Genomic DNA, 12,925 nt, shown 5'->3' with positions numbered 1-12,925 from the left:
TAGTGTAAGTTTCGTACTGGTCACATTCGTCTCCTTAGGATATATCCTTCTGTTTATAAAAGATACATGCGGCTTTGGAGTGTAAGATTCGAGGTCAGTAATTATTGAAGATATGAATAAAACGATGGTAAGTGGAAACTATCAGCTATAGATAAAGAAAGTAACATTTTTCAGGGCATGCAAGGATCAACTAGTAATTGCTGTCCTATGGCTATTAACCTAAAAGGTAAGCCTGTATATTATATGTACTGGTATTCCGGTCTTAGATGCACATGAGTCTTACTTTCATACGCGTCATTTATGAACTTCTACGACTTTAACTATGCGTTTTGTTTTAACGTCCCTTGGGAACTTTAAACATTCATCAACAGAATCGACGATTTGTGTTGACTATTAACATATAGTTTGAGCACTATTCTTCCATAAAAAGGGGCAATTTATGATAAACAAGATCGACTAGCATTTTAGCTTGCCTATACGAAGGAAGCAACTAAGTCTTACTATCGCAGTTTATGAGATACAGCCTAGTAACATACGGACAGACTGACAGCGAAGTTATATAGGGTAAGGGTAATCCCGTACCCTTTGGCAATCATATAAATTGGGAATCTCTCCATTCAGCATAGCCATACCTCTGGAAGTGAGTTCCACGTGTACCCTGTTGCTTAGAGCGCCCTCCCCGGCAGTGGTGTGCGCGCGCACAAACACTTCGTACTGCATGCCCGTGCTCAGCCCGGGGAGGGGGAACGTCAGCTGACGGGACAGGTTCGACTCCTGTATCGGTTCCACCCTGTAGCTTTGCGGGGCGTTGGTACTGAAAAACACAATTTTTAAATGTCATTAATTTGATGACCTCCGTGGCGCAGTGGTATGCGCAGTGGATTTACAAGAGGTCCTGGATTATACAAGGATCCAGTATCGTACCCTTATTCACGAACAAAATTGTCAATAATTTTCTGCGGAAAACGAGTTTATTTTGGTTATAAACTAAACTAGAAGTTTTTGTCCGTTTTTTTACACCATTCAACAAAACAGAATTTTTAAGGAGCTCTTTTGCCATCGAACACAACAATCGCATTAAATCGTTGATCATAACTTTGGCAGAAAAGTAAAATTTAGCGAGGCAGGTCCTCAATATTTGGTCTGAGGCCCGGAATGCCTACTGCTATTGAAACTACCTTTTTGAAAGTATATTTAAATGAAAGTTACTTGCCTGGTAACTGGTTTGACGTACACAGTATAATGTGTTATTTCTCCATTAGGCTGATCAGGTCGTTTCCAACTCACAAGAAGAGAAGTAGGAGACGATATCAACGCTTTTATAGCGGCTGGTGGTCCGGGAACTGAAAATAAATAAATAAATAAATGAAATTATTGTATGATCATTCCATAATGTATTGTAGGTACTTTAATCATTATGTGTTATGAAATATCACAGATAAAAAGTTCAAAGACCAAGAAGAAAAGAAGTACAAGATTATTTTCATCATCATCATCATCAACATTATCAACCCATATTTGGCTCACTGTCTGTCAATAGTCCACCACTAGCCTAAAGCGGATTGGCAGACTTCACACACGTAGAGAATTAAGAAAATTCTCAGGTATGCCGGTTTTCTTACGATGTTTTTTCCCTCACCGTTTGAGTCACGTGATATTTAATTTCTTAAAATGTACACAACTGAAAAGTTGGACGTACATGCCCCGGCTCGGATTCGAACCTTCGTCCCTACGGCTCCTAAGATTATTTTACAACAAACTAAATAACCTAAACCTGTTTTTACTGCTTTAGTCTTACCATCTTGTAATGTGGTACACACAACAGGATAGGAGAAAGGTCCGATGCCATAGTTAGAGAAACCGGCAACTTTTATTGTATAGTTAGTGTATTTGAGCAGCCCTTGAAGATACAACTCTGTATGCGGCGTTGTGACGTTTAGCCAGGGACCATCTGTAACGTGAGGAAATGAATATTATTAGACGCTTATATTAGCTTCACTTGTAACTAACTATGTACGTAAGAAAATCTTGGAATCTTAATTTGACCGAATTTCTGCTCTTCGAATATGTAATAAAAGGTATATATTTAACAAACACTCAGCTTCGTGTATGCGCATCAATTAATAAAAAGTGCACATGGTAGGTTTTTATCGTGCATTCATTGGTACATTATAAAAAAAAGAAAAAAATAAAATCATGCAGTGCTTTAAGCTGATTACAGGAGTAAATAAGGCTTTGAAGTAATAATTGAAGCTACAGTAAAAATAGAGCCTATCTAGGTTGATAGCCTCTATTTTTACTGATTATTAATGCTCCAAATAGACAAACGAGTGCCTGACTTGCCCATAGAAGAGTTATTCCTTTTAAAGGCAATGTTTTTCTAGTTCTATACTACTATAACTTATTAAGCTAAATAGCTTACCGTCCGTGCAGTAATGTGTAACATATCCCAACAATGAGTGAGAGTTAGCTAGCGGTCGCCACGCTGCGCGCACTGATGAAGACGAAGATCCAACACATTCCACACTAGATGGCGCTTCTTCTGGGGCTGGAAAGACACAACAAATTCGATGAGTACCTATTACCTTAATATATAAATGCGAAAGATCATTTACCACGAAATCTCGAAAACCGCTTGATATTCACTGCTGAATTTTAGCAGGGGGGTAGTTTATAATTAGTAGATATCCACTAAGAGCGGATTTTGCGATTGGGCCGGATTAAAAAGGTCTAAGGGCGGACGAAGTTGCGGGCGTCCGCTATTCCTTCAATAAGTAATAAATATTTCTCAGGTTTTACCCGTAATTTAAGTAAAGGAATACCAACTTCCAGTTTCCCGAATTTGTACATCCATTGTCCATACATTTTAATTCAGTTTTAATGAAAAATTCTCAAATGCTTAAGATAATGAAATGGTTTTTGTGGTTGGGGTCATGCCTAAAAATCAGCGCTACAGATTCTCAGCTGTAGCATAAGCTAAGGCTTTGCCACATTTAGCGGAATGTTTACATGATGATTGCATTAGATATAGACAGACTAACTTATGTAAATCCTTACGTAATTTAAGTATTTTTAAGTAGTTTTTGAGTTTTACTTACTTTATTGAACCAGAAAAAGAAATTAAGAACTACTTACAGTTCTTAATATCTTTTTCTGGTTCAATAAAGTACTGTATTATTATTAATCTTTTACACAATTTGCTACCTTCAGTCGCATAAAAATGTATATATATGGGATGAAAGTTTTGCTCAGAGTTCATCATTTTGTTATAAAAATTCAAATTTTCACGCGGACAAAGTCTCTAACTACATTTTACATAACTCTATCGTAACTAACATTGATTTGAATACTAAGTTAGATTTGTTTTCATTTTTTTTATCATTTAATGATAAGTTAGACTGCGATCTCATCTGGATGTTAAGTAACGACGCATTTTTATTGCTATCTTTTGAATCGGGAATAAGTTCAACTTACCACCTTCTCTCGTAGTTTGATAAACAGGTAAAGAAAATGGACCATTTCCCGCTGAATTGAATGCACTCACAGACACTGCGTACCTGTCAAAATGTTTTTTTTTTATAATAAATCAAAGCTTTACTTAGAAACTATAACTAGAAACTTAACTGTATTTTTAAGATTATACGGGACGGGACGAGATGACGACGCCACGCGACGTCAGTTGTAATGTAAAACCTACTACCTCATATTACGGAACACGTCACACATAGCAGCGCACGACGTGACAGTCTATTTGACGTGACTTACATTTTATCAGCAAGAGCGCGGGCACACGAGCAGTGCGGCGCCGCAACGTTGCTATGTCGCAGCGGTACCGTAGCAACGTTGGAAAGTATATTAATAAAGTAATGTTGTGACGCATAGACAACTGAGTGGTGCCGCTCCGACGTCGCAACGCATTCACCCCTCCCCGCCTCGACTCGGTAGTTGCAAGTCCGGTGTGGTGCCAGAGCGCATCGTGTAACATGCCACAGATATTTCTATGTAAGATGACGCAGCGACACCGCTCCAGCGCCGCTCCGCCGCCGCACCGCCGCCGCAACGCATCGTGTGCCCCCGCTCTACGTTGCACTCGCATCGTGCCGTCATCCCGCCCTATTTTATTCCCAGTGCGTTTGGTGTGAGGAAACCTTTAAACATTAATTCATTTACCTCGTGTTCTTTAGGAGACCACTCAATATAGTCTCTTGTTTTCCTTTTCTTGATGTAACCTTTACTAATTTAGTTTGAGAATCATTTGAACCTGAAATGCAAAAAGATAACACGTCTTTAATTAACTTGCAATATTTATTGTTCATATAAAATCTTGCTATGCATATCAAATTTTAAGCTAAATGTATGATACTTACAACAAAGGTTTAGTTTGGATTAATAAATTATGGATGTTGAGGCTATTGCTATCATTGGCCTAGCAATTAATTAACAGTTGAACTATGCAAGCAGAAATATACAATGTATCTTTCTATTTACGAATTCAATCACAATGTAATAGAAGAAAGAAGAGAAATAATAGAAGAATTTACCAGTTTCTCCACTGATCCTTGGCACCGCTTTCACGTGGTAGCCCTGTAATGCTCCGTTGTGGGTCTCCCTAGATGGCTGTATCCATGATACGAGCAATTCGCCCGGGTTGTCTGTCTGCTGAACTTGCACCCCAAGAGGGCTTGATGATGGTGCTGATGATATTAAAAAAAAAGAATTATTGTAAAAAAAAAAATTACCGTATTGGTTTGGAAAGTATTTGTTGCGACGCACAGAACGTCTTGAAAATAATTTCAAAATTGCGTTATTCGCAATTATGTCTGTACGCATGATTAGTCTTTATCCAGAGTCTTTTGGATATTCTTGCAAAGTAATTTATGATGGCAGAAAACATAGTATAAAATATATATTTTTATTTAATTTTTTGGCCTTTGGCCAATTCCAGCCATCTCAACATATAGAGATTACGACCCGTAAGTGAGGTTTAGAATTTGTTTACAAGTTGTTGTAAATTTTCTTGTTTTTAGCCTCCTTTAGCCGTCGTTATAAAGCACAAATTGTGTCGAAAAATTGTACCTGTATAGCACGTCAAACAACACGGCATATACATTACACATACACAGATTGACTAATCGCTTGTTTGTGAAATTACACCAAAAAAGAGTAGTTTCAACGAATTCATTCCTATGCGCAATCACACCTTCTGGAGTTTTCTGTATTCTGAGAAAATGGGGATGATGACTAGGTTTGAATATATAATTTATACATAAAAAGCAAAGATTGTCTGGATATTTGCATAATAAATGAGATTATAAAATTTCAAAAACTATTAAAAATATTTTATCGTAATTAGATGAAAATTTATACAGTTTTAGCTTCCTTACATTAAATGTGACATTTTTTAATATATGAACTATAAACATAAACGCACAAATAACAAAGATCTTAGTAATTTTGTTTGAACGCGCATACAAATCTAACGATCATTACATTGCCTATGACGTCATTATTTCGAGCCATTTTGTATGGGGCGTTTTTCAGGGATCCGCGGCAGCGCCGCAAATATGACTCTTTATAATAATCCCTGTAGCTCCGAAAGTAATGATCGCAGATACCCTGTTCCTTTTACAAAATTGCTTTACTATTAGTATACTCTTAATTTATATACAATTTAAAAAACTGTCATCATCCCTATTGTAATATTGACTGGAAAATGGAGGCCGTGAATTTACCTTCTTGTAAGGTTGTGAAGTGTACAGGCTGAGTGTACGGACTGAGGTCGACTTGGTTGCCGGAAGCAACTCGCACTCGATAGTCCACCGCTGGTTGCAGGTCGCGTAGTTCTATGTTTTGTCGAATGTCGCTTTCTTGTCTAAAAATCAACCAGATATTTTTAAAATCGCAAACCATGTTCAATCTTCGGGTTCTGGTCTGGTCATAATCGTTACTTTAAACATATGACATTATAGATAACGTTATAGAGACAAACGTGATTATCACCGTAATAAGCCCGTCACCCCACATTGTAACGTGGTGGATCTAAACGGGATGATGATGATGAAGATTTACGAATAAATATTTTTGTAAAAATTAAATTTAAAAATAATAATAGGTCCCTGCAGAATAATTACAATTTAATGATTTATAACATGATTCGTGATAGCCCAGTGGATATGACTTCTGCCTCCGATTCCGGAGGGTGTGGGTTCTAATCCGGTCCGGGACATGCACCTTCAACTTTTCAATTGTGTGCTTATCACGTGTCTCAAACGGTGAAGGAAAAACATCGTGAGGAAACCTGCATAACATATTTTCTTAATTCTCTGCGGATTGCCCAATGCGGATTGGCAGACTTCATACAGTCTGCCAATCCGCATTGGGCCAGCGTGGTGGACTATTTATACTCGTCGTTACAACCCATATTCGGCTCACTGCTGAGCTCGTGTCTCCTCTCTTATTCTGAGAGGAGACTAGCCTTTCTCATTCTGAGAGGAAACTCGAGCTCAGCAGTGAGATGAATATGGGTTGATAATGATGATCTATAACATTGCGTAAATCGTAACTGTGCATATCACAAAACAAAAACCTAACATAACAGAAAACGCTAAAGCTTGAAGGTTTATGTGCATACCTGGTTATATTAATTGTTTTAGCTGATTCCCACATCGTGTATTGGTTGGCAGAGTACTGTAGGCTGTAGTATTGGACGTGGGATACAATCGTGTCCCTCCAAGACAACTTCGCTGATGAACTGGTTACAGAGTCCACTTGGAGATCCATTGGAGGCGTGGGTGGTTCTGTACAACAAAATAAAAATCATTAGGTATACGAGTAGTTATGTTGTACGTTTAGTTACACGACTGTCCATTAAAACTTGGTTCTTGAGTATTAAAATAATACCCCCCACCAGGTGGACTGACGACATCAAGCGAGTCGCAGGGATTCGCTGGATGCAGGCGGCTCAGTATCGTGATGTTTGGAAGTCCCTACAAAAGGCATATGTCCTGCAGTGGACTTCCCTCGGCTGATATGATGATGATGATGATGATGATGATAATGAATATTTGATAATGAATGATAATGAATATTTCGAATACATTATTTTGTAATAAGTATATTACGTATAGTTCATGCCGTAACATCAACGTCATCAATTAATTATCTATACTAAGTGATACGCATTCGATTCTATTCTGTGGAGCCGTTGCGGCGTGTCGTATTGCGGGTGTCAAATTCCCTGAACAACGCACGGTTCCGCACAGGACGGGTCAAGCACCAGCTTGGCGTACCAGAATCGAAAGGCGTATCACACTGACTAGAACTCTCATAGCTAAGCTAATCTGCTTCAAGGAGGGCAACAATCGCCCTAGAGTTATGCGATTTGTGAATCAGGCTTTTGCTGGGACTGACATACGTCCGTTCCAGTACTTGGCTTGTGTCACCGAACGCATTGACTTCTTGAAGCAGAAAGTCTATGCATGGGCACAACGCATTAGGCGTTATAAAGAGCGCATAGACCGGTATAATCAGAATAGAATCTTCCAAAGTGACCAACGGAAAGTGTACAGGAACTGGGAACGATCCAGTGCCTGTGTGACAGATGGGGAACCTCCGACTTCTGATGCTATGTCAGATTTCTGGCGTAGCATCTGGTCGGCCTCCGTAGGCCACACTGAAGGAATCCGGAAGTACCACAGACCCCAAAAACTACCGACCGATAACATGCTTACCCACCATCTATAAGCTCCTTACATCCATTCTGTCATCAAAATTAACGATGCATATAAATGCAAATCATATTTTGGCCCCAACACAGAATGGATGTAAGGCCCGGTCTCGTGGTACAAAGGAACTTCTCCTCATAGACACTGCTATTTGCAAACAGGTTCGGCGAAACAGAAAAAATCTCACGGCTGCTTGGATAGACTACAAGAAGGCCTATGATTCGGTGCCTCATTCATGGCTCATGGAGGTCATGCGGTTGTACAAGGTCGATACAACACTATGCTCTTTTCTTGAGTCATGTATGGGACAGTGGATGACAGTTCTTCGTCACCCAGGCGCTTCTGAGTGTTCTGAATCGAATGAACTGATAGGGATTAGGCGAGGTATTTTCCAGGGCGATAGTTTGAGCCCTTTATGGTTTTGTCTAGCCCTTAATCCTCTCAGTACTTTACTGCGGGATTCAGGGCTAGGCTTTCGCCTTCGCAGAGGTGGTGAGCTCATATCTCACTTGCTTTACATGGATGACCTCAAGCTGTATGCATCAAAGCGTACAGACCTAGTGTCATTGCTGAAGATTACTCAAACCTTTAGCAATGACATAAGGATGGAATTTGGTGTAGACAAGTGTGCGGTCATCAATGTAGAGCGAGGAAGGATAGTGAGCTCCGAGAATATAGTTATTTCAGAAACTGTCATTCTCAGATCACTCCTTGAAGGCGAGACCTATAAATACCTTGGAATGACAGAAGCACTTGGTATTGAGACAGGGAATATGAAACAGGTAGTGAAGGAACGCTTCTTTGGCCGCCTGAAAAAAGTCCTAAAAAGTCTTTTATCAGGCGGTAACAAGGTGCGTGCCTTCAATAGCTGGGTCATGCCCTTACTCATATACACTTTTGGCATTCTAAAGTGGACTCAAACCGAACTGGATTCCCTGGACTGTAATGTCCGCAAACTGTTGACGTCATACCGGATGCATCACCCCCGTTCATCTGTAATGAGATTGTACATCCCACGCAAGTGTGGAGGACATGGCTTCTTAAACGCCAAGAACCTCCATAATCGTGAGGTGTGCAATCTCAGAGATCATTTTCTCAAGATGAATGTGAGTATGTTTCAGGATGTCGTTGCAGTGGATAAGGGACTTACCCCGCTATCCCTAGGCAAAGAGAACTGGCGCAAGCCTATAGTAATTACTAACTCAGATCGTGTGGCAATATGGAAGAGCAAGGAGTTGCATGGACGATTCTACAAGGCCCTTACTGGGCCGGATGTAGATCAAATAACATCTGTATCTTGATTGCAATTCGGTGACCTCTTTGGGGAAACCGAGGGTTTTGTCTGTGCAATTATGGACGAAGTTATAAAGACGAGAAACTACCGGAAACACATTATGAATGATGGCACTCTAGACATCTGTCGAGCGTGTCATCGTCCTGGGGAGTCCCTCAGGCATATTGTGTCCGGGTGTTCTCACCTTGCTAACGGCGAATACTTGCACAGACATAATCAAGTAGCCAAGATAATCCACCAACAGCTTGCTCTTCAATATGACCTTATCGATTTTGAGATGCCTTACTATAGGTACGACCCAGCATCAGTTCTTGAAAATAGCAGTACATTGCTCTACTGGGACCGAACGATTATCACTGACAGGTATATTGTAGCCAATAGACCTGATATAGTGCTAGTCGATCGGTCAGTGCGTCGTGCAATAATTGTTGATATTACAGTTCCACATGACGATAATCTGGTTAAAGCCGAAAAGGAAAAAGTATCAAAATACTTGGACCTTGCTCACGAGATTACCGCCATGTGGAATGTTGAGTCAACTATTATTGTTCCGATAGTTGTTTCAGTCAATGGTCTTATAGCGAAAAGCTTCGACCAACACCTTAAGAAGCTTTCGCTTAACTGTTGGATCAAGAGTCGGATACAAAAGGCAGTGATTCTTGAGACGGCGCGTATTGTGAGGAGGTTCCTCACTCTGGAGCCCTGACCACCGGTTGCTTGGGCACTCAAATGTCCCGCAGCGGGAGGGTGAATTTTTTTTATAAATTTTTAATAATGTTTTGTATTTTATACTTATATTGTTAAAAATTAAAAAAAAAAGAAGTAATAAATAAATGAGAGAAAAAAAAATTATAAAGCTGAAGAGTTTGTATGTTTGAACGCGTTAATCTCAGGAAAATTTCCGATTTGAAAAATTCTTTCAGTTTTAGTTAGCCTATTTATTAGGGAAGGCTATAGGCTATATAATATCCCCGTATTCTTACAGAAACGGGAACTACGTTGGTGAAACCGCGCGGCGTCAGCTATTTGTATTATAATGCTAAATTATAAAATAATGATCTACTTGAAGCAGATGACGATTGATCAGACCAATCAATCGAATTACCCATAAGATTGAGAGTATGTGCATGTGTATTAGGTCAATTTCAATTTCCAATATCTTCGACTGACATTATTTTTAGAGCCAAACAAAGCATTGCTGATTTGCAGCTGAAATAGATAGATACTTGCTTGTACCTACTTCCACAAACAAGCTCTCGTTAAATTGGAGCTACTGTAATAAATGTATAAAAAATATACCAACTCACCCAATATATTTAAATGAATATTAAGCGTGGCAACACCGTATGGATTGCTCGCTCTACACTCGTAAGTTCCACCGTCTCTTCCTTCCACATAGTTGATATTGATTGTGCTTTTCATACCATTTGAATTCACCGACTCTGATATTGTGATTCTAAAAAAAATTCTATAAACTTCACGAAAATTTACTAAATAGGGAGATAGATATTAATTTTCAGGTAGGTATATAAAGCAGTTTATAAAAATCATATTTAACAGAAATCAACGCCATCTAAATATCATACGAAAAACTAAATGGTACAGACGCAAACACAAATGGCAGAAATCTCCCTGTTGCAATTTCAGTTCAGGGTTTCATCCAAGAAACTTGGTTTCGTGTAAAAAGGAGTTTCGTTGACTTTCGATAGATGGCGCTATTAAATTTCAGTGATCTTTAAAATAAGCCTTGCTACACTACGTACGTCGGGACTTCGTCGAAGCGTCGATGCAAGTAGTGTATTTGAGGTTTTATATACCTTGAGGATGTAAATTCCACGGGTTTTCCGTCTAAGCTCCATTTAATCCGTATAGGATTGTCTCCCAACGGTTGACAAATAAGAGTCATCGGTAGACCCATCTTTGTGGTCAAGTTCATTCCCACGGACTCGAAGTGCACCGGCTCTAGAAATAATTTAGAAGTTAGTTATTCAGTTGCAAAGTTGAGAAGTTTCACTTTTATCATTTTTGTAGTAAGTACTAGAATATCTTATTTAATATAATTGAGAAAATCCATGTCATTATTATCATTATTAACACACATTTGGCTCACTGCTGAGCGCGAGTCTCCTCTCAGAATGAGAGGGATTAGGCCAATAGTCCATCACGCTAGCCCAGTGCGGATTGGCAGACTTCACACACGCAGAGAATAAAGAAAAATCTCTGCAGGTTTCCTCACGATGTTTTTCCTTCACCTTTTGAGACGTGATATTTAATTTCTTAAATGCGCACACACTAAAATGTTAGAGGTGCATGCTCCGGACAGGATTCGAACCCACACCCTCCAGAATCAAAGGCAGAGGTTATGTCCATTGGGCTATCACGGCTTATTTTTATATTTTAAATCGATATCTGAACTAACAAAACTATGATAAAAGCAAAATTCTGACATAAAACATTACTGTTTACTTGTCTTTATTGCAAAATAAACTCTTGAAATATTTGACTTGCTTTAAGCATATAAAACACCGCCGTTTTAGCGCGCTGTGCAAACGTTCCAATAAGTTATCTGAATTTCTATTCTTAAACATAGAAAATTGGAAAATTACGTCAGATTTTATCCGGACCAACAGCAAAAGCTTCATTATTATTACGTTTTCGACACTTACGTTCTTAAAACTTACGAATTAAAATAAGAAAATATTGTTAAAAACATAAGTACCGATAAGAAATACTAAAAAAATATACCTATAGCCTTAATTCAAATAATAAACATATTCCTTATATGTTGATTTGTTTGGTAATGTATAAAATCAACATACAATTGTGTGATTAGATTTTATAACTGTTTCACTTACTATTGACACTTATCCATAAATTCTTGTGCAATGGCTCTCCGACTCCATTATCTACGTGACACGCATACTCTCCCTCATCTGCTAGAGACACCACTTCTAAAGATAATGAACCATTGGGATAACTAGAAACTCCACCACCAGCTAGATCGAGAATTGGTCGCCAGATTCCTAATGCAGCTGGAAAATATACATAAATATATGATTACATTGTCCCTACATAAATATATGTATATTACCCTACATAAAATATACATAAATATATATTACATCTATTCTGTAGTTTTAACTACTTTTGATGAATAAGTAACTTTACTTTACGAAAACTAAAGTAGTTGTCACTAATTAAGAGTGATCACAGAATACATAAGCTCTCATTCACACGAAAGTTTTTTTAACGGACGTTAAAAAGTGTTCAAATACGTATAGTATGAAGTTAAATGAAGGTTTATTTCCAACGCTTAAAATTGAAAATGCAACACTGCTCGAAAAAAAGCGTCGTGTTTTAAAAAAACGCTGTCGTGTAAACATATACTTCGGAATGCATTTGTTAAATTTGAACTTTTTTTAGCGTCCGTTAAAAAAACTTTCTTGCGAATGAGTACAAGTAGTAGTAATAGTTATATGCATAACTGAGCAACAAATATAGAAAGAGATGTTCGAACTTCGAAAATTTCGTATCACTAGCACCAGATAATATTTAATAATATTTATTTATAACACCGTTTTTGAGAATTCCGACTACAAAATTCATGATCAATTATTTCAGTTATTCATACATACCATCCCTTTTCATCCAATGTATTTGCGGCGTGGGATATCCATTAGCATTACAGTCTACAATGCCACGTTGACCAAGAAGAAGTGATGAGTTCGTTGGTTCTTCCACCCACTTTGGTGCAACTAAAGACAACCAGACATAGAGAAACATAGAATCGAAACGTAATAAAAATGTTAATGTTATCTTCAGCGTCCGTAGTTTAAGGCCAAGTTACACGAGGAGAGTTTCATAAATGCGAACAAGCACTTTTGACGTCAGGTTATTATGAAACTTA

The 12,925-nt window shown here is 38.5% G+C and overlaps 1 protein-coding gene across 1 annotated transcript in view; it reads right to left on the bottom strand.

The window, feature by feature from the left end:
- The window catches only part of LOC112043786 (cell adhesion molecule Dscam2-like), a 176,226-nt gene that overhangs the window by 9,794 nt on the left and 153,507 nt on the right, over positions 1–12,925 (bottom strand). Inside the window, exons 14-26 of the mRNA XM_024079361.2 lie at positions 12,654–12,773; positions 11,874–12,050; positions 10,836–10,980; positions 10,326–10,474; positions 6,632–6,797; positions 5,733–5,872; positions 4,542–4,694; positions 4,171–4,261; positions 3,475–3,557; positions 2,423–2,548; positions 1,799–1,951; positions 1,214–1,343; positions 633–814 (exon numbers count right to left, since the gene is read on the bottom strand). Of these exons, the coding sequence (XP_023935129.2) occupies positions 633–814; positions 1,214–1,343; positions 1,799–1,951; positions 2,423–2,548; positions 3,475–3,557; positions 4,171–4,261; positions 4,542–4,694; positions 5,733–5,872; positions 6,632–6,797; positions 10,326–10,474; positions 10,836–10,980; positions 11,874–12,050; positions 12,654–12,773 (1,815 nt within the window). The remainder of the gene's footprint in view (positions 1–632; positions 815–1,213; positions 1,344–1,798; positions 1,952–2,422; positions 2,549–3,474; positions 3,558–4,170; positions 4,262–4,541; positions 4,695–5,732; positions 5,873–6,631; positions 6,798–10,325; positions 10,475–10,835; positions 10,981–11,873; positions 12,051–12,653; positions 12,774–12,925) is intronic.

Source organism: Bicyclus anynana, chromosome 2 (assembly GCF_947172395.1).
Source record: "Bicyclus anynana chromosome 2, ilBicAnyn1.1, whole genome shotgun sequence".
Lineage (NCBI taxonomy): Eukaryota > Metazoa > Arthropoda > Insecta > Lepidoptera > Nymphalidae > Bicyclus > Bicyclus anynana.
The sequence above is the reverse complement of the archived record's forward strand: the minus strand, read 5'-3'. Positions and strand labels throughout refer to the sequence as shown.